The sequence below is a fragment of the Anabas testudineus genome, chromosome 22 (genome assembly GCF_900324465.2).
Source record: "Anabas testudineus chromosome 22, fAnaTes1.2, whole genome shotgun sequence".
In the NCBI taxonomy this organism is placed as follows: domain Eukaryota; kingdom Metazoa; phylum Chordata; class Actinopteri; order Anabantiformes; family Anabantidae; genus Anabas; species Anabas testudineus.
The window spans coordinates 131,733-153,250 of record NC_046630.1 but is presented as its reverse complement, the minus strand read 5'-3'; the positions used below and the strand labels follow the sequence as shown (position 1 = coordinate 153,250).

The 21,518-nt window shown below is 44.1% G+C and overlaps 2 protein-coding genes across 2 annotated transcripts; one reads left to right on the top strand and one right to left on the bottom strand.

Annotated features, from left to right (window-relative positions):
* Positions 1-8: 8 nt before the first annotated feature.
* On the top strand, positions 9-19,596 carry tecpr2 (tectonin beta-propeller repeat containing 2). Its single transcript, XM_026339171.1, has 27 exons — positions 9-311; positions 1,287-1,396; positions 3,008-3,148; positions 3,302-3,430; positions 3,760-3,891; positions 3,968-4,125; positions 4,895-5,048; positions 5,255-5,407; positions 6,905-7,037; positions 8,967-9,196; positions 9,279-9,501; positions 9,587-9,836; positions 9,924-10,161; positions 10,253-10,477; positions 10,554-10,621; positions 11,153-11,268; positions 11,397-11,570; positions 13,705-13,885; positions 14,406-14,547; positions 14,624-14,849; positions 14,939-15,028; positions 15,254-15,351; positions 15,453-15,588; positions 17,762-17,910; positions 18,010-18,151; positions 18,234-18,383; positions 18,474-19,596. Exons 2-27 carry the CDS (start codon positions 1,316-1,318, stop codon positions 18,620-18,622), a joined length of 4,068 nt encoding a protein of 1,355 aa, XP_026194956.1. The 5' UTR covers positions 9-311; positions 1,287-1,315; the 3' UTR covers positions 18,623-19,596.
* A 196-nt stretch (positions 19,597-19,792) lies between these two features.
* ankrd9 (ankyrin repeat domain 9) lies at positions 19,793-21,232 on the bottom strand. The gene has a single exon (XM_026339181.1). It carries the CDS (start codon positions 20,858-20,860, stop codon positions 20,051-20,053), a length of 810 nt encoding a protein of 269 aa, XP_026194966.1. The 5' UTR covers positions 20,861-21,232; the 3' UTR covers positions 19,793-20,050.
* Between the last annotated feature and the right edge of the window lie 286 nt (positions 21,233-21,518).

The window sequence follows — 21,518 nt, the reverse complement described above, 5'->3', positions numbered from 1 at the left end:
CTTCCTGTCATTCATTTATTTATTTATTAATCTTGTAGCTACAGATAAATTTGAGTATCTCAGAGAAGTGCTTTATATGAGCAGCAGAATTGATTATATTGGTGGAAACAGAATAAAATAAAACACATTAAACCATGAAAAGAAACCAGAAGTTACAGGTGTAGTTTCGCGTCTCCCTGCAGGTGACGCAGTCAGCGGCTCAGGATCAGGGTGAAACCTGTCAGGGCGATGTCGCCTCAACTCTGCAACCTCCAGCTGTGATTAAAGCATCTGGAACAACAACTGAGAGCAATATCCACTGTCAGCTTACGGTAACTGACTTACGGTCTTCCACCTGGTGCTACCCCGTTAGCCTACCCTGCTAACACCGCATTAGCTGGCTCCATATGATGCTAACGTTAGCCTGGAGAAGCTAACTCAGCCAGCAACATCACATTAGATTGTTGTTGACGTTTTGTTGTTTTGGAGGTTTCTCTAATGTTTGGATGTGTTTCTAAACCTCGATCTTTACTACAGACTGCTTCACTAACGTTAGCCCGACAGAGGCAGCGTCACACCAAACGCTATTTACCTAACGCGTAATTTAACGTTTATCTTAGTTTGCATTAAAAAATAAGAACTGCCAGGCATTGTTTACGTTTTTGTACACGTCGGTGTATTAATCCGTTTAATTCGGTAAATGACAGGTGCACTAGGCCCATTAAAAAATGTGTCAAACGTCAGCGGTTTACATTTGATCGTAACCGCCCTCTGTGACTCCTGTTAGGAGAGAAAAATGCAGGACAACCGGCAGCTAGGAAGCGGAATGTTTATGCCGTTCTTCATACCAAACTGAATTAATCGCATCGCAGTTTCACTATTTTTTCTCTTCAGCTACATTCTACAAAACATAAATTGGTAAATTCTGTATATTTCTGGCTCATCATCGTTTAAACAATTTAATGGGATCGTTTAAATGATGTAAGATTTCGGCTCTTTACTTTTCCCGTTGGTTGCCGCCCTCCCCGGGTCTTCCGATGGGTGAATCTGCACACGAATGATCTAGGTGACCTTAAATTCGTCTGGGATAAATGCTTAGTGGTGTTACCTTATGGAAACATTTGTTGTTGTGTATTGTATGTTGGCCGTCAAGTAAAATTTTTGTTTTTTGTAATGACATTTGGTGTAGAGTTCCACCTGGATGGGAAATGGGACGTTTCATGGGTACAGTTGGTGTGAAAATAAAAAATGTGTAAGTCTCGCGGTAATATGTGTGTTGTTAAATGGAGTTTTGATTTTTCTTTCAGAACCAGTTTGAGTTCAGTTCTGCAGAAACATGGCGGCCCAGCCGAACCCACCCTCCGTCCTGAGAGAGTTCTGTCCGCTCTACTACCTGCTCAATGCAATCCCACCCAAGGTACCAGGCTAAAATCAGACCAGGTGTTAGTATGAATGCAGCAGTCCTTTTTTCCACTTGACAACACAGAAGCTGGTTCCAGGTAACCAAGAGGAACACTTCCTTACTGCATAAACATAGTCTAGAGCTTTTAATCAGCCTGTTGGACTTTATCTCATTTTACATTGTACATTTTGAATAAATTGATTTTGACACGTTAAGGTAAGGTTAAGGTCTGGACTCTGTGGTGGCCAATCCATATGTGAAAATGATGTGTCATGCTCCTTGAACCACTCTTTTATAATCTGAGCCCGATGAATCCTGACATTGTCGTCTTGGAATATGCCCGTGACATCAGGGAAGAAAAACTCCTTTGATGTAATAACCTGGTCCTTCAGTATATTCAGGTAGTCAGCTAACCTCATTCTTTGGACTCATAACGTTGCTGAACCTGGACCTGACCAACTGCAGCAACCCCAGATCACTGCCCCCACAGGCTTGGACAGTAGACACTAGACATGATGGGTGCATCACTTCACCCTCCTCTCTTCTTACCCTGATGCTCCATCACTCTGGAACAGGGTAAATCTGGACTCATCAGACCACATGACCTTCTTCCATTGGACAGTTCTTAACCTAGTTTTAGTAGTTTCATCAGTCTCCTTAGATGTTTTCTTTGATTGATTCATGCCAATAACTTGACCCTTCCGAAACAGATTATTTATTTTCAATTATTTTCAAAATATTATCAGTTTTTCATCTTCTCTGTGGGTTCTCTACCTGTACTCCAGCTTCCACCCACAGTCCAAAGACCCGCAGTCAGTTTAAGTGGTGACTCTAAATTGTCCATAGGTGTGATGCCTGTCTGTCCAGTGTACCCTGTCCCTCATTCAATGGGAAGCTGGGATAGGCTCAGGACAAGCAGTTAGGATGCTATAGAGTTATAAATGTTTTGAATTATATTTTTTGGTACAAGTTGAATCATTCTTACTTAAAAAAATGTAATTGCAAATATGCTAAATGTCAGATTTGTGTAGATTCAGTTTAGCTTTCAGTCTAATTTTGGATTTCCAAACATTTGGACAGGTTTCAGGTGAAACCTAATAAACGTTTGTTATCCTGCTCATTATTCCAGTCACCAGGTTGGTTGTTGATATTTTTCCAGACAAAACAGTGAACAGTTTCCATTTCCAGTCTCGCACTTTGAGGCAGAAACTAAAGAGGTCCAAGATGGCTCAGCTGTAATTCTGCCTAAAACTAATTGGTTTGTCTGAAATTTGTGAATTTTACTTTATCACCAGCAGAATAAAAAAAAACTAGCTTTCCTGGAAAAGATTGGTAATATCTAAAACTGAACTGTGTGTGTCAGAAAGACCATATCAGTCCACAACCTAGTGCATTAGATTCACTTGGGAAATCAAAGGAGACTGGATTGTTCTTCCAGTGAAATCATAAACCTTTGGTAACATTTAACACAAACTGTGTGTTAAAGGACAGATTGTTGTTCTAGTTTAACTGCAGTAAAAGTCTTCATGATTCCATTAGTCCTGTCATTAGGTCTGTCTTCAGTCCAGTCTGCCCCAAGTCTGCCATCACTGATGATGAAAATGTTGAAGGCCCCTTTCTGTGCAGGTCCAGCGGGGGTTCAGGTCTGTTGTGGTCTACCTGACGGCTCTGGACTGCAGCAGTGACTTCGTGGCTGTGGGCAGCAGCATCGGCATGCTCTACCTGTACTGTCGCCGCCTGTCACACATGAACAAGTACAGCCTGGAGGTTAGAGCTCTTTCTCTTCTGTGGTCCTACAGCTGGATCCTGGTTCAGTCCTCTGATCCTTCAGTTCCAACGATGATACAAGTCAGAACCAGGAGGGTGGGTTAAAACTGAGCTGTACTGTAGATATTTAATAATACTGTTTCTGTGTATTAGGGGAAGTGCGATGCGATCACGGCTGTGAAGCTGCTCAGCTGTTTTGATGACCTTGTTGCCGTGGGAACAGCTTCAGGTCGGGTTGCAGTCTTCCAGTTGGTGTCTCCACTTCCTGGTCGCAACAAACAGGTGAGAACATTCTCAGGTGTGTTTCAAAAAACAGGTGCTGTCTGTCTGAAACTTTGACATGCAGCTGTTACCTGTCTCTCTGTCTGTCCACAGCTGTGACCTGTCTGTCTGTCCCTCTGTCTGTCTTCAGGTGTGACTCGTCTCTCTTTCTGGCAGACAGCTGTGACCTGTCCCTCTGTCTGTCTTAAGTTGCGACCTGTCTGTCTCTCTGTCTGTCTGTCTGCAGCTGTGACCTGTCCCTCTGTCTGTCTTCAGCTGCGACCTGTCTCTCTGTGTGCCTTCCTATTTGCATCTGCGACCTGTGTCTCTGTCTACCTGTCTGTCTGCAGCTGCGGCGGTTCGATGTGGTCGGCCTTCACAAAGGCTCTGTGACGTCTCTGGCGTTCAGCACGAACGGGATGAAGCTTTTCTCTGGAGATGATAAGGGACGCGTTGTGTTCTCAGCTCTGGACCTGGATCAGGTCAGACCTGGACAAGTTATCAGTTATTGCAGCGACATACACTTGCCTTTTGGTGCTTACCTGTCTACCTGTGCAGGGTGTGTGCAAACCTGAGCTGCTGTTGGAGGAGCCCTCAGGTGTGGTTCAGATGGAGTACAGTCACCAGGTCCTGCTGGTGTCCACCCAGCAGAGATCTTTGCTTTACTCTACACAGACACAGGAGCTGCAGCAGCTGGGCACCAAGCCCCGCAAGAGGTACCACATGTAATGTAAATGTACTATACAACACACATGAGGTATGGTTACACAATATATTTGGAAGATTATAATGTCTAACTATTTACTACGATATATTATCAAGTAGCCTGCATGTAAGCAATACTTGACTGTCAAATCTAATTAATTCAGTACAATTCAAAAACCTTTTGACAAATGTATTATTTATCTCCTCTCTGTCGTCTGTATCTCTCCTCTCTGTTATCACCAACTTTCTTTATTAATTCCTTTCCAACCCCGAACTTTCTCTCATCTACTGTTGAGTCGCTAAATTTACCGCCTGTGATCCACAGAATCGATTGGCTAAGTGAAGTCACGTGGGATGGTTTAACTAGCATTCAATTGGCCAATGTGTTCTCGCGTCCACTTAATAAATGAAGTAAAGGCCGAAATAGCTGGGCCGGGTAAAATTAAGGTGTCCCGCTAGATTTAGAATCAAAACGTTCAGTTTGGTCTGTAGCTCTGGGTCCAAATGGGACAGCTTCTGGGTCCGGATCCAGACCACGGTCCACCTTGTTAGTGACCCCTGTTAGATTGCTGCCCTCCATGTGGGGTTAGGGTTAGGGTTCAAATCCCAGCCTACCTCCAGTAGGAATCCTTAGTAAAAAACACGGATTCACAACATACAGTGAGACGGTTTCCTGTTGACTGGAGTCTGTGTGTAGGTCACACAGATCTAGTGTTCACCCTGTGAATAACACTTAACCTTTTGTTTATGCTGAAAGACAGTATCTGTACTTGTTTGCAGTAGTGGCAGGTTCGGGGCCTGCTTCCTGCCGGCTCTCTGTAAACAAAGTGATCTTCAGGTGTTTGCTGCTCGACCTGGACTCAGACTGTGGAGGTCTGATATCAGGGGACACGTGGAGGACACCAGACTGCTCAAGCCACTGTTTAGCACACAGGTACACTGGGAGCAGCAGCAGACATGACTGAACGATCCATGTGGTACAAAAACTTTTACTGCAGCTGTTTTTTATTCACGACTGTCATTATTGGATTTTTTTGTTGTAAAAGTACTACAACTATCACAACTATTAATACTGTTACTTTATATTGGCTGTCCAACTGTCAGTCTCTTCACCTGGCTTTCCACCTGTCTGTGTATCAGATCCCACAGTTTGACTTGTTTCCCCGTCCTGTTCCGGTTGGAGCATATCGTCCCGCAGATAGGCAGCTAGGTCTGCTGAGCTGTTTCCTCAGAGACAGCTGGATCCTCAGCTGGAATGAGTACAACATCTACGTCCTTGACTATCTCAACGAGGTACTGCAGCTTTATTACATCATAGTACAGAAACAGCACTGGTAAAGGTCACTAACGATCTTCTATTAGCATCAGACAACAGACTTCTCTCTATGTTCATTTTGTTAGATCTTAGCTCTGCATTCAACACTATAGATCACAACAGACTGGAACATGTCATCGGGGTTAAAAGAACAGCATTAGGCTGGTTTTAATCATATCTATCAGATTCTAGTTTGTGCATGTTAATGACTGGACTGATTCTTTTCACTGTATTTATGTCCCCCTTAGGTAATATAATAAGGAAACACTATAAATTTCCATTGCTATGCAGACGATACCCAGCTACAGTGGCAAGGAAAACTATGTGAACCCTTAGTATGTTATTATTATTATTAATAATAACAGAATTATAACATATTTTTATTATGTGGGGTTTTGCATGAATTGGTCATAAAATGTGCTCTGATCTTCATCTAACTCACAACAATACAAAAACACAGTCAGCTTAAAATAATACTACACAAACATTATATGTTTTCATGTTTTTATTTAGCATAACATGTAAACATTCACAGTGCAGGGTGGAAAAAGCATGATGAAGATCGGAGCATGTTTTATGACCAATTCATGCAAAACTCCACGTAATCCCTAAGGGTTCGCATACTTTTTCTTGCAACTGTATATTTATCTATGAAACCAGAAAAAAACTTATCAATTAGTCAGATTTCAAGCAGCTTAAAAGACATAAAGGCCTGGATGTCCTCCAATTTCCTTCTCCTAAATTCAGACAAGACAGAGGTTATTTTGTTTGGACCTAAAAATCTCAGAGACGCTATGTCTAATCACATTCTCACCCATGATGACTTAGTATTGGCCTCAAGTAATACTGTAAGAAATCTCGGAGTTATCTTTGACCAGAATATCTGCTTCACTTCATACATCAAAGAAATCTCTAGAACTGCCTTTTTTCACCTGAGAAACATTGTTAAAATTAGGAGCATCCTGTCCCAAAGTGATGCTGAAAATCTAGTCCATGCATTTGTCACTTCCAGACTGGACTATTGTAATTCCTTATTAATAGTTTGTCCCAGTAACTCATTAAAAAGCCTCATTTTTTTCCAAAATGCTGCAGCCAGAGTTCTGACTGGAATTGGCAAGAGAGATCATATTTCTCCTGCGTTAGCTTCTCTCCATTGGCTCCCTGTTAAATCCAGAATTGAATTATAATTCTTCTCCTCACATATACAGCACTTAATAACCAAGACTGTCCCAGGTCCCAGTTCAGGTTCTGGAGGCAGACACCCTCTCTACATTTAAGACTAGACTTAAAACTAGAGATGGATCAGGTGACTCTGAACTATCTCTTAGTTCTGCTGCTATAGGTTAGTCTGCTGGGGGACCTCTACCGATACACTGAGCTCCTGAGCTGAGCTGCTTGCAATGACCATTCAGATACGGTGTGACACCTGTGTGAATGGTGGTGGTAAGTGAACAACATGTATTTGATGTGTCTAGGTGATAATTGGCGCTCTGGAGAGCAGTGGAGACATTGTGTCTGTGTCTAGTTGTGACAACGAGATCTTTGTCCTGAAAGGAGACAGAGACATAATCCGCCTCTCCAGCAGTCCTGAGGGTCTGGCCTCCAACTGTGAGTACTACTGCTGCTCTTACTATTACCAATACCAGTACCAGAAATACTACTGCTGCCCTAACATAGACCTTCCTGCTAATACACTACCGCTCAAAAGTTTGGGATCACTCAGACACTCAGATATTTAATTGTATTCCCTAACCCACACGTGAAATGAGACTGAATCAGAAATAAAGCAAAAGAACAGGACATTTTTAAATAAAATTATGATGATGTGAAAATACCCCTCTTGCAGCAATTACAGCCCGGCAGACCTTAGGCCTGGGGTGTCAAACTTTGGTTCAGGGGCCGCATACAGCGTAATTTGATGTCATGTGGGCCGGACCATTAAAATCGAAGCATAGCTCATCATAGCTATAAATAACAATAAATTCATGTTTTCCCCTTTGTTTTAGTGGAAAGAAGCACATTTATATTGGGATTTTTTTTTATTTAATAAACTCTCCTTTTACAAAACATGTTATGAAGAAAGTCAGATTTCTCAAGAAAAACATGCAATTTGCTTCAGTTCATCATTTACATGTGTGCATTACAACTGATCACAGTGATTGTACAAAAGACAAAAGTCACAGGTATTTAGATTTGAAAAATATGGTAGCCTATTGCACTTTAACATTAAATCAACTTATCAACATATAGGAATTATTTTTACTCAATTTTACAAACCTAAGTGGTGGTCATTTTAAATGTACACAAAAGAAAGTAATCACCTGGCCTGTAAATATAAGATTTATACATGAAACACACATAAAAAATACATACATACAATTTAAGACCAAACTCTTTTGTAGTGAAGCTGGTGACATCTTCTGCAAGGACATTCTTCTCAGTTGTCCTTGCAGGCTGTCGTGTTTTTCACTATGCTTAGTCTCATAGTGGCGCCGAATATTATATATTATAATATAATATATAATATTTTCCTTGAACACCGACATGTGTTGCATACACACAGCACACAGGTTTCCCAATCACCTGTGAATAAATAGGAAGCGATCCATTTTTCTGGGAAAACTCTACACTCTGTGTCCACTTTTCTCGTTTTTGAGAGAGACATTTTGGCTAATAAGGGTGTGAAGGCGAGAACAAAAGTAAGTAGATGTATTGTAGTAATCACTGAACATTAACTGTGTCTATCTCAGATTTGTTTTGTCTTCTTCTTCTTCCAGCTACTCCGTTTCTAAAACACCCTAGCGCCCCTAGTGGACAATTTGGGAGTAGTTTTTTTTTTTATATAGAAATTCTAGTTCATGTCTATTGCATTTTTTCACTTTCAGATTTATCCTGTGGGCCGAACTGAACCCCTTGACGGGCCAGTTCCGGCCTAACCCCCTTCCACTCTGTACAAATCTCCTATTTTACCACCTGTGCTCCTTTGCCTATCTCAGTCTTTTGTTTTTATTGGACAGCCTGAGATACGGCTTTTTCTTGGCAATTCTGCCATGAAAGCCAGCATCCTGAAATCTCCTCTTCACTGTTGATGCTTACACTGGTGTTTGATGTGTACTATTTAGTGCAGTTGCCAGTTGAGGACCTGTGAGGCGTCTTTGTCTTAAACTACACACTCTCACATATTTGTCTTCTTGCACACTCCTTTTTCTTTCCCTGTTAGAGCCAGTTTGTGCTGCTCTCTGAAGGGAGTAGTTACCAGCATGATAAGACTTTTTAGACAGAAAAGACATTAAGTAGCCTTTTTTTCAAGGGACAACAATAGACTGACCTGGCCTGCTAATAACAGCCCTCTATGCAAAAATGTCTTTAAAAATCATCTGATTAATTTGAATTGTTTTTGAAATAGATGAAAATGTGTTTTTCTTTGAAAAACAAAGAAATTTGCAAGTGATTCCAAACTTTTCAGCTGTAGTGTAGGTACTAGCCCATCCCCTTATACCCCACCATGACTCAATATTTGCCTGATTCTCTCGTCAGTGTCGGAGCTCTACGTCCGTCTGTCCTCGCCATTAACTCCTACCATCCTCCAACCAACTGGATCAGTAGAGACAGCTCAGCCAATCAGAACCATGGCCATCATCGTGGAGGGTGGGAGGAGGGAAGAGGAAGGGATGGAGACTTGCTGTGAGGGAAAGGAGGAGGAGGAGGAGGAAGGAGTGGAAGAGGTGGAGGAGGCAGAAGAGCAGCAGGAGGAGAATAAGCTGCAGGTGAGTGACACATCCCCCGTTCACCAATTAATAGGATCACTGAAAGACTGGATCACTGGTTGACTTATAGCATTCTGTGCAGGTAGTGGAGCAGCTGTGCCAGCAGTCTGGGTTGTTCACCAGCAGCTCTCGTAGTCGCAGCAGCTCCATCACCTCATGGGACAGTCTCCATGGAAATGGTACAGTGACCACATCATACGATGTCATCCCTCGACGCTACAGCGCCCCACTGGGTCATGAGGAGATGCAGCAGGAGCTGGTGGTAAAAGCCATCAGAGTGAAGAAGAAGAGAAAGAGGCAACAAGGCAAGTAGACAGAGAGACAGATGTGCAGAAAACAGACAGATAGACTTTATAACAAACTGTCTTCTATCTTCCTGTCTTTCCTCAGACAGCGGTGGTGGAAATCATCTCTCTGAGAGCAGCTGTTCAGACTCCATGTTTGTAGTCCAGGATAGCAGCTGTAGTGATGGAGGAAGTGGGACTCCTCTGAGTGACCGAACCTCTCTCATCGGACTGGACCTTCAGAACCCGGACACTTCAGATCAGATCCCGGACCAGGGCTCACAGGGGGCAGCAGTAGGATCAGACAAAGCTGTAAAGGATGGGGAGCACTTGGACTCTTCCTGCAGGCAGCCTGGGTGAGACCAGCAGATAGAAATGGTTTGCATGCATCTCCTCCTTGTCTCTGCTGTCCTACCTGTCTTATTTTTTTTTTCTTGCCCCAGCTCCCCCCTCCCAGTATCTGTGCTTCTCCCAGATCTGGAGAACCAGTTGAACCCAGGAGAGCCCTGTAGTCCTGGTCTAGAAGTAGATAAACTTCCTCAGACTCCAGATGTGGATCTGCTGCTGGAGTGCACATTCTCCTACATGCACAATACTGAGGAGGATGATAGACAGGAGAAGCAGCCAATGGAGGAGAAGGATGGCGGGTTTCTAAGTCCTCTGTTTGGACCAGAGGAGAAGGTGTGTTTATAGACCTGCAGCTGGAAGACTGCTGGTGGGCTATAGCATTGTCAATGAACGGTATTTAATGTTTTTTCATGTTTGTTTACAGGATGACAACCCAGCACCCCCTGAAGGTCTGGCTGACCAGATGTTTTACTCCACTGTGTCCTGTCTGGACAGAAAATCCAGTATATCCAGTGATGAAGAAGGAGACATTTACTGTCACACTCTCCCCCCTGCTGCTGGAGGAGAAGTCCACGCCTGTCCGTCAAATCACACAGAGAAGATGGCAGACGAGATGGTCCAGGACAGAGACAGACTTAAACCTGATCAGGTGAGACATGAGACATGGTTAAAACAGGTTAGTCTCTCAAAAGAATTTAGCATTAATTTGCCTTGTTTTTTTCTAGTTGGCAGAAAGCTGGATGGGATATTCAGGACCAGGATGTGGAATACTGAGTCTCCAGGTGACAGACAGGTGGGTCAGCAGGTGACTCAGAGTGACTTCTGTTTTTTCATGTACATGTGAAATCTGACTAAAGAGGATTGTGATTATGTGACTCACCCAACAGTCTCACCACTAAAGCAGCCACCTACACCCCATCAGTCGAATTTAGTGAAATAATGCTCCACAGATTCTCTTCATCCGAATGTTATTTCTTTTATTTCTGCATGTGTGTAATACTTAATCAACAATGAGATCCCACTTAAAACATTTCCTGTCAGCATCCTGCCTGCATGGTTGATCCTACCAGGTGGTCTAACTTGGTAGGATTTGAACACCAACACTGTAGTGGTTTAAACTTTAAAGTGAGGAATGGTAGAGGGACCCAGGTAGTGTTGTTCTCACCAAACTTGGCAGCAGCATCTCCTGTAGAGTCCTTCCTTTCTCATGTCCCACCTGGATGATGGCTTCCCCCTACTCTCCAGAGACCAAGAGTCTGCCAGACTTCTGCAGCTAAATATTGGGTTAGCCTAAGATGTCTGACAGGTAATATGTGTGTTTCAGGTATGTGTGGTGCCTGGACTTTAAAGGAGGGCTCTTCTGCAGCACTTTACCTGAAACCGGACTTAACTGGCAGCGCTTTGAAGACAATGTCCACCAGGTGGCAGTATCACCTTCAGGTGAGCTGGCGACGTCTTCAGTTTGTATGAACCTGTTGCTGTTACTGATGCCACGGTTGGTTACTCACAGATGTATGTACAAGTGTACGCAGCATTGGCTTCTTGCTAACTGTTGCTAACTCCACCAGGTAATCTGCTGTGGAAGGTGGAACAGAAGACTATGACAGCGTTTGCTTGTGCTAAAGTATCAGTTAAAGGGAAACGTCACTGGTACAAAGCTGTGGATCAAACGGCTTTCGTCGCTCTGAGTGATGACTCTGCCTGGATCATCAGGACCAACGGTGACCTCTTCCTGCAGACAGGTGACTGGCCACCTACAGACAGTTCAGTTAAATTAAATTTTATTTGTATTGTGTCAAATTAAAGCAAATGTCATTTCGAGGCACTTTGTTAAACACTTTGCACAGTGTTAAGGTTTAAGACCATACAAATATAACTGTATACAGAATTATATAGAAAACCAACAACCTCACTGAGCAGCACCAGGAGACAGTGGAGAGGAAAAACTCCCTTTAGAGGAAGAAACCTCCAGCAGAACCAGGCTCAGGGTTGGTAGCCTTCTGCCTCGATCGGTTGGGTTGAGTGGAAAGAGGAGAGAGAAAAGAACGGTTCGATGAAATGGTTCAGAGTCACCTGATCCATCTCTAACTATAAGCTTTATAAAAAAGGAAATTTTTAAGTCTAGTCTTAAATGTGGAGAGGGTGTCTGCCTCCAGAACCTGAACTGGGAGCTGGTTCCACAGGAGAGGAGCTTGATAGCTAAAGGCTCTGCCTCCCATTCTACATTTGGAAACTCTAGGAACCACAAGTAAACCTGCAGCCTGAGAACAGAGAGTTCTACTGGGAAAATATGGAATAATGAGTTCTTTGAGATAAGATGGAGCCTGATTATTAAGTTCTTTATATGTGAGAATAAGTGTTTTAAATATATTCAGGATTTTACAGGGAGTCAATGGAGAGAAGCAAACGTAGGAGAAATATGATCTCTATTGCTAATTCTCACTTTGGGACAGGATGCTCCTAATTTTAACAATGTTTCTCAGGTAGAAGAAGCAGTTCTAGACATTTCTTTGATGTATGAAGTGAAGTAGATATCCTGGTCAAAGATGACTCCAAGATTTCTTACAGTATTACTTGAGGCCAATACTAAGTCATCAAGGGTGAGAACGTGATTAGACATAGTGTCTCTTAGATTTTTAGGACCAAACTAAATAACCTCTGTCTTGTCTGAATTTAGTAGAAGGAAATTGGAGGACATCCAGGCATTATTGTGTTTTAAGCTGATTGAAGTTTGATATATGAATTAGTTTCTTCTGGTTTCATAGATAAATATAGCTGGGTATTATCTGCATAACAATGGCAATGTAAAGTGTTTCCCTGTAGTATTGTCTAAGGGGGACATATATAAAGTGAAAAGAATCAGTCCAATCATTAACACGCACAAACTACAATCTGGGGCTTTGGTGTCTTGTCCAAGGACACCTCAGCAAGTAGCCAGGAGGAACTGGGAATCCAACCTCTTACCCTTGGGTTCGTAGGCAACTGCTCAGGCAACCAGCCAATGCTGTTCCTTTAACCCCAATGACATGTTCCAGTCTGTGTGATAGACTGTCTATAGTGTTGAATGCAGCACTAAGATCTAACTGTAAGGGCTCTTGGATTTTAAGGACCCAATTATAAAGCCAGACACAATTAAAAGAAATGCAATGCTCCACAAACAAAGTGACAAGAGAGCTAGTCCAGAAATATGGTTTGGAGCAAGGGATGAAAGTAACACAACTGCTAACACGGCAAGATATGAGGCAAACTCAAAAATTCAAAGTAACAACTAAAAGTGGCTTGGCAGAGAAAAAACAAAGTAATGACTAAACACGGCATGAATTCAATAAAAAGGGGAACAATGAGGATGACTAAACAAAGTAACAACAAAAAAAAAAAGAAAATCACTGCTACAGAGGCAGGCAAAAACACATGAACACTCAGTCATACAAGGGGCAAGGTCCAGGTTCAAATGAAGTCAAAACGCAAGGTAGGTGGATGACAAACTGACAATCTGGCAGTGGAGTGAAGTTAGGGTGGTGCTCAAATAAAAAGGGAAAACACAGGTGGAACAGATCAGGCAATCAGTGCAGAGTGGACAGGTGAACCAGGTGAACCAGATGAATAATCAGAGTAAATCGAGGGGAGAGACAGAACAAGAAATGGCAGGAAAAGAAAATGGCTGGGGAAAATGGAGGGAAAGAAAAACAACCGAAGAAGAAAAAGAGAGAAATCGTGGCAGGGACTGGAAGGGAAAGTCAAAATAAATCAACAAGCACCTGACAGACAGGTGACTAAAGGTTGAGGAGGCGGTGCTGTGAATTCACGAGTGGATCAGCTATGTTCCTGGTCTTTGTGTGGTGATGGATCCAGGTTATCTTTGTCTCTGTCCATCAGGTCTCAGTGTGGACCGTCCCTGTGCTCGGTCTGTGAAGGTGGAGTCTCCCTGCGTGTTCAGCCAGGTGTGTGTAAGAGGAGGTGTGGTCTGGGCTCTGAGCGAACACAAGGCCCTGTTCTACAGGGAAGGTCTGAACAGCTACTGCAGCGAGGGCGAGGGTTGGAAGTATGACACTGTCAGGTATTAATACTACTGTAATACTGCTATACAGAGGTATATAAAGTATAGATTAGTTTGACAAATTCTCAAAGATGAAGATTCTGACTAAGACGTGTTGTCAGCTACAGACTGTGGAGAAACAATAGTAGACGCCTTCCAAAAGTGAAAAACATTAAAGTGCTAGTAGAAGAAAAGTTTTGATTTCATGAGATTAAAGTGCAAAACAGGACAGAGAGATTTTTATTTAATGAGAAAGTACAAATACCTCAAAATAGAGACAAACTCTCTTCATCCTCCTGGTAATGTTATTTCTTGTATTTCTGCATGTGTGTAATACCCACTTAGAGATCCCACTTAAAACATTTCCTGTCAGCATCCTGCCTGCATGGTTGATCCTACCAGGTGGTCTAACTTGGTAGGATTTGAACACCAACACTGTAGTGGTTCAAAATTTAAAGTGAGGAATGGTAGAGGGACCCAGGTAGTGTTGTTCTCACCAAACTTGGCAGCAGCATCTCCTATAGAGTCCTTCCTTTCTCAGTGAGGCTCAGGGTCTGGAGCTCATGTGTGTGGCCCTGGGAGATGGGGGGACAGCCTGGGCCCTGGACGCCAGTGGCAGCCTGTGGTTTCGTACTGGCGTGTGTTCATCAAGACCGCAGGGAGATGACGACCACTGGTGGCAGGTACAGACACAGCCGGAGTTTTATCTTTCTTCCTGTCTAACCTCAGCTCTACAGCCTGACTGTTTGTCCCCTTCAGGTCAGTATTTCGGACTATGTGGTCTTCGATCAGGGCAGTCTGTTCCAGACGCTGTTGCAGGCCACACAAAGCGTTGCCACTGTAACCAGGGCGCCAGTGGAGCGGGTGGTAGCCTTTTTGTCCCAGTACTCACAGTGCCAGCCAAGCCTGGTCAGTGCCAATGCTAGCGGAGTCTGGGTCGCATCAGGACGAAACCAGCTGCACCTGGCTCGCGGCAGCCTTGTGGGTTAGTAGAGTCAAGCGAAGACCAGAGAGTCCAGTTCAAGCTTTCTGTTTTTCAGTTTCTCAGCTGCTGTTTATTTTCAATTCATTCAGGAACTTTCTGGCAGAACGTTGTTCCGAGAGGAACCGTCTCATCCACCAGGTGGACCTTCATCACATCTTCCTCTGTGACTCACAGAGAAGGTAACACACCTGGATCATATTCCAAATAGACTCTTCTACGTTCTCATCAGACAGAGAGGGTTAAAGTCTCAGTCTGTCACTATATCTCTTCGATATCGATCTCTTCTTCAGCCCCCAGAATTCAGCAACTAGTTACAAACATATTTAACCAGTTCCCAGACCCCAGAAGGTCACATCCACCCATCAACGTTAAAGAAACGTAATCACTCTACCTGTGTGCCTCAGGTACATTCCTATGGTTGGCTCAGAGCAGGAAGGATCTGTTCTGTGTTTGGGATCAGGATGGAGAGCTCCGTCCCTCCTCCGTGCTTCTACCACCTGAGGTAAAAATATCTGTCTCCTGTCTCTGAATCTAGTTCTACTGGTCTCTACTCGCTCTCATGGTCTTCCTGTGTGTTCTGCTGTGTTCTACACCTGTGCTCAGGTGGAGCTGACTCAGCTGTCTGCCTGTCGGGATGCTCTGTGGGGTTTGGACACACATGGCCGAGTCTGCATTCGTACGCTGTCTCCATCCTGTCCCACCGGTCTGCAATGGACACCCCTAGACCTCAGCCAGCTCGGTATGTGCTCCGACCAGTCTCCACTCTGAACACTTCATTCAAGCATCATAGTATGTTTCCATAGTCCATGTTTAGTGTAATACGTCAGACGTATTGGCTGCATGTTAGATGTGTTTGGCTTGCCAAAACATCACTGTTTTAACATAGAATCTACATTATTTGTTTTTTCGCCCTGTCCATTCTGTTATTCTGCAATGCTTCAACGTTTGTTGACAACAGTAAGACACAATCTCCAGGCTGAAAAAACAGATTCTGACTTGGATGGACCTGAGCCATTCATGCGATCTTTGTGTTTCTGTCTCTTCTTTGCAGATAAATGTGGAAACAAAAAACAAAAAAAGTTTACAGTTTGTTCATATGTGAGCAGCAGAGACATTAAAAGCAGCTTCATCGTGTTTAGTTTGACCTCAGAACAACCAGTGAATTAGAACCAGCAGATCTGAGAGGTGTGCAGAGTTCAGATCAGGTCAAGAGCTCTGTCTGAACTTTAGCTAGGACCTAATTCCCTGACAGAGAAGTAAGCCATGGAGTTAAAGCTCACATTTATCCATGGCTGACACTCCTGACACCCTAACCCTAACCCTAACCCTACAGTGATCGCATCACTTCCTGTTGCGGACGCTGACTCATTAAACTATTGTACTTGTTATAAGAGTTCACTTTAGCCCTTCAACTCGTTTTACCACTTAATACTTAGCTCTACTATCCAGCGACTGAAGTAACATACGCTTTTGTTACTCAAGAACCTGTTTATAAAACTGCTAATTTCCCAATTATCTTGTTTTCTGAGGTCTTCTAGCTGATGGAAACTGAAGTTAGAGACTCCAGCGGCCATAGTCCAGTGTATTTCTGGGGCCAGAGTGGGTACATGAAATCCTATGTGAAACTCCTGTCTAGGCATAAATGTAAATACAGTAAGATAATAAATCACACGGGAGTTAATGGTGCCCAATTACGACAACCGTAAGTCTCTAAAATTAGCATGGAATCGGTGTAAGTTTGCTAACATGATATTGGACTCTGTAGTTTTCTCTGGGCCCCTTCCCAATCTGACCAGTGACCTCATGTTTAGCTGCATTTCGTCATTTAACCGCTGGCTGTCTAAGTGGCTACAGAGACAAAGTGGATACAGAGTATTCCCTCAACTCTCAGCAGCAATGGTTTCACTATTAGAAAAAAAATGATCAGATCCTCCCTGCATACAGCATGGATGGTGTCCTTGGAGCTGTATATCTCCAGAGTCCAGTTACTGGTCCCACCAACCTGTCCAGTGTTTTTGTTGCCTGCTGTTCTTTTCTCTCTTCTCTTTCCACTCACCCCTACCGGTGAGGCAGATGGACACCCACCCTGAGCCTGGATCTGCTGGTGGTTTCTTCCTCTAAAGGAAGTTTTTCCTCTCCACTGTCTGCTGTAAAGTCATCCCTGAGATGACTTCTGGGATTTGGTGCTATACAAATGAATGAATTCAATTAATTGAATTTAACTGAATTACTGTGACCAGTCGAATGCAGCAGGCCACACAGCTGCAGCACAAACGCAAACTCATAAAGGATTCACTCAGTTTTATCAGGGGTACTTAATAAACGGACACTAAAACCTGTTCTTTATTGATTATATAAGATAGTTGTTGGTGTTTTGGGGTTGTGATGTACACACAGCTGTGTGTCTCCGTCACTTTGACAGGTGGAGGTTGTGTAACTCGGTGTTTGTGTGCGTCAGGCTGGAGCTCAGCTCATAGGTCAGATCTGTTTTTAGTTGCTGTTCCCTTCTCACTGCCCTCCACCACATGACTGTCTGTCTGCAGATTCATACACTACACACTGCAGGAGCCCCCCATTCCCCCCCAATCATACAGAGCTGTGATGTTTTTTTTTGTTTTTTTTATCTAAGCTGATGTCAGTATTTAAAGAAAAACACAAAGTAAACATTAAACTTCTCCGACTGCCCATTTGCCATCAATCTAAACTCAATAACCCACACAGCCAAAACCTGTTTATAAAACTGGTGAACAAGTGACCATTCAGACCTTTAATTCAGTTCTGCGCAGACCCCTTGTTGGCAGTAATCACTGTTCTAGGCTTCATACACCTGCATGTAGGCAATTTATGCCATTCTCTGTAGTCCGGCTCCACTAGTCCATACGGTTATAAGAGTGCTCACCTGTGTGTTACAGGAAGTGTCCGTCTAGTCAGTGTAAGCTGCGGAAGCCAGAACGTCTGGGCTGTCGACCATCGAGGAGTCGTTTACTTCAGAGTCGGGACTCAACCGTTAAACCCGAGCATGATGCTGCCGGCCTGGATCCACATAGAACCACCTGTACAGGTAACACAAACTGGATCACTTTAAAACATATTTGGAGGTAATACACTGGATCCACACAGAACCACCTGGCCAAGTAACAGTGACATTGTGTCTCTGCAGCCAATAGGAGTGCAGCTGGTCAGTATTCAGACGAGTCCTAATGATCGCCTCCTGTGGGCGCTGGACAACAGAGGAACTGTCTTTGTCAGAACTGGACTCAGTGATGAGATGCCTGTAGGGACGGACTGGGAGCAGGTGCCAGGTACACTCTTTTGGTCTTTTGTTGACCACTGTCTCTTAGAGTGGTTTTACTGGTCCTTACTGGTTTATATACTGTGGTTCAGGTTTAGCAGTGAGTCAGCTGGTCCTCAGCTGTCGGACTGTTTGGGTTCGCTGTGTGACCGGCGATCTGGCTCGACGTTACGGTATCTCTGACAAGAACCCTGCCGGAGACTACTGGAAAAAGATCCCTGGAAACGCCAACTGGTTTACTGGTGAGACTGGCTTTATACTGGGGAGGCTGGGGCTGGGCTGTTGTGGGGAGGTCTGTTTCAGGTGTGTCTCGTGTCTCTCTGTGTCTTCAGTAACTCCAGAGGACAAGTTGTGGGCGGTGACTCTCATTGGTGGATTGTCTCGACGGCTGACAAAACTCCTCCCCCATACTCCCATTAGACCCCCCCCCTCAGGTCCCACCCTAAGCGGGGATGACGAAGACGAATGGGAGCTCATCTGATATGTGACATCACTTTTGATGTCTCCACAGGTGGTCTGTCTGATCTGGACTCGTGTTGTGGAACGCTGTGATGTCAGTGACATCACTTCCGGTGACAATAAAGGTTAGGATGGTTCTGAAACAAGATGGCCGACAGCCCAGGTGGCTGCTGAGAAATTGCGTGATCTTAGTTTTATTTTATTTTATTTATTTTTTTTGTTTTAACAGGAAGCACTTTAATCTTGTCAGGGTGATCTGATCGCTCAGACCAGGTCTAAATCCGCTAATATTTACTACACTGTATATATACTGGTTCTACTGTTGTAACTGGTTCTAACTGGTCCCAAGTGGCCCTTGTTTTTCGTCCCAGTTTAGTTCAGTTTGGTCTGGTTCTGTATGAGGATGTTATAGGGTCAGGTGTTTCGAATTAGTGGTTCAGTCCTGTTGAAACTGGTGTTTTTGTCTTATTTCTTTATCCAAAATGACCAACTTCTAAACCTCTACACTTCCCAGGCTCCCACAACTGTTTCTAACTGGTTCCAGTTTAGTACAGTCTGGTTCTGTAAGTTTCATTAGGACCCAGATTTCATCGGTTTAATCCAGTTCAGACCAGTTTAACAGCAGTTCTTGTTGCTGCTCACCTGTTTCTCCGTGGTACCATGGTAACAGACAGGGACTCCGCCCACTGGGACTGATTGATAAAAAGAAACTGTAAAAAATTTCAATTGAATTGAATTAAACATTTGTTGGTTAAAAGATTCTATGAGTTCCGATTAAAAAAAAAAAAAAAAAAAAAAAAAAAAAACCTGGTGAGGCTGGGGCTCGAGTATGTGGACCTGCAGCAAGTTTCAGGTCAGACTACCAGGTGTGACTCTGTGATGATGTCATCCTGCTGTTAGCCGATTGGTTGGATGTTTTGCTGCTGACAAATAGGAATTCAGTGTAATTCACCTGTTGTGACGTAATTAACTTAATAAACAAGGTAAAACACTTAAGCAGGTTATTGATTCAGTTTATTGATCAGGATCGGTGATAAGTCGGTTTATTTGAAGTCTCTGCGCCCAGTATGGCCCCATAGACACTAAAAATGAGACATTTTAACTGATTTTACTGTTGCTTCAAGTTTAGAAAAGTTAAATTCAGTTGAGTACCAACCAACTGAAAACTGATTTAAACATAGTTTTTATACACACACACACACACACACACATTTAGTCTTTTGGCATGAAAATCATCCTAATCCGAATCAGTCCTACTGTGGCGAGGAAACGTTTATTGAACCTCTTCAAGATTCCTCCTGACAAGCTGTCCACATACTGAGTCAGCAATATTTAAGGCTGACTCAGGTTTAACAACTGTATTTACAAATTATTTACACTCATTACTAATATGGACAACCCGTCCAATCATGGCAGTCCTTGGCTGTTTCCATGGCAACAGATGCCATTGTCAGCTGCGCAGCTGTAAGAAGTCGGGCAGTGTCCTGATCTGGTCCGGTCCAGACCGGGCCAAACACCTAAGAGCTGACAGCAGGAGAGGCGGTGGGGCAAGTCCACACATCCAGCTGTAGACGTCGTTTCCCAGCAGGCTTTGCCAGCGCTGCGGTTCTTCCTGTAGGCGGAGCAGTGGTGGCGGTTTGGGCACAAACAGCAGCAGCAAGTTGAGGCAGCGTTGTGCGGGGCGTCGCTGGGATGAACTACAGGAGACGAGCGTCTGCAACGCAGCGTCCAGTCCGTCAGGGGCTGCACCGTGAACCAGCAGCAGCAGCAAACAGTCCGGACGAGACAGCTCCACTGCCAGCTGCACCGCTGTCTTGCCTGCATCCGCCATGTGTGAGCAGTTACCACAACTGTCCAGATATTGCTGCTGCTTGCTCTGCGTGTCCTTCAGAGCCTCCATCATCATGCCCAGGATAGACACGCGGTTGTAGCGCACCGCCATGTTCAGGTGTTGCGCTCCGCTGCAGCAGCAGCACAACGTGCAGCGTGACGCTCTGAGCGCGCTCTCTGAGTACCTGTCCAGCAGGTAACGTGCATAGTCCTGGTGGTTGTGCACAAGTGCATACAGCAGCGCTTCAGATGGCAGGAAGGGTCGTGGGCACCCGTCATCCCAGCAGAAGACCTCCATGCTGCGCATGTCCTCGAGCAGCCAAACTGGCAACCGCTCCCTCACGGCGCAGTAGAAGGAGAACGCCGTCCGCTCACACTCACGCTGAGACGGAGACAAAGCGTCCAGGTGAGAAGACAGCAGCCACGGCATCGGGAGCACACCTGAAACTTCAACACACCTGGTGAGAAGCAGAGAGACTGATCCTGGTTCAGCAGAGTGCCAGTCAAACTTTATCCCCTGCTCCTCCAGACTTTTATAACTGTTCCCCCTCCCTCCCCCAGGTCCCAACCAACCCCGCCCCTTCTCCTTTGGTTCATCTCCATGTGTGGGTGTTTGTTTTGGGCACTGGGGATGAGGGTGGGGTGGGGTGGTGAGGATCGAGTGTCGGACATTGCTGACATATCGAACATAGCAGCCTTTAAACTGCTGCAGATTCTATTCGAGTTGACACAGTAGGGACATGATGGACTGTGTTAGTTAATATTTAATAATCAATCATAGAAACACATTTAACAGCACAATGACAAATATTTAATTAATCAGCAAATTGCAAAGTGCTTTTACACTGACTGACTGACACTGACACACACCAATGGCAGAGCTGCCTGCACCTGACTTAAGATAAGATATTCTTTATTGATCCCACATTGGGGAAATTCAATTGCTACAGCAGGTCAGTGCAAAAAGAACAACAGTAATGTGCAAAAAGAATGAGAGGGTGTGCAAAAATACAAAAGTAATAAACATTTTACGAGAATCTACAACTATATACACTATTAAGACTTAACATATATAATATGTTATACGT

Bases quoted from the DNA above. Each gene is read 5' to 3' on its own strand.
- ankrd9 (XM_026339181.1), bottom strand. From the start codon at position 20,860: ATGCCGTGGCTGCTGTCTTCTCACCTGGACGCTTTGTCTCCGTCTCAG.
- tecpr2 (XM_026339171.1), top strand. From the start codon at position 1,316: ATGGCGGCCCAGCCGAACCCACCCTCCGTCCTGAGAGAGTTCTGTCCG. The intron at 5,049-5,254 runs GTACACTGGGAG...TCTGTGTATCAG, and splicing joins AGCCACTGTTTAGCACACAG to ATCCCACAGTTTGACTTGTT. The intron at 15,029-15,253 runs GTAACACACCTG...TGTGTGCCTCAG, and splicing joins CTCTGTGACTCACAGAGAAG to GTACATTCCTATGGTTGGCT.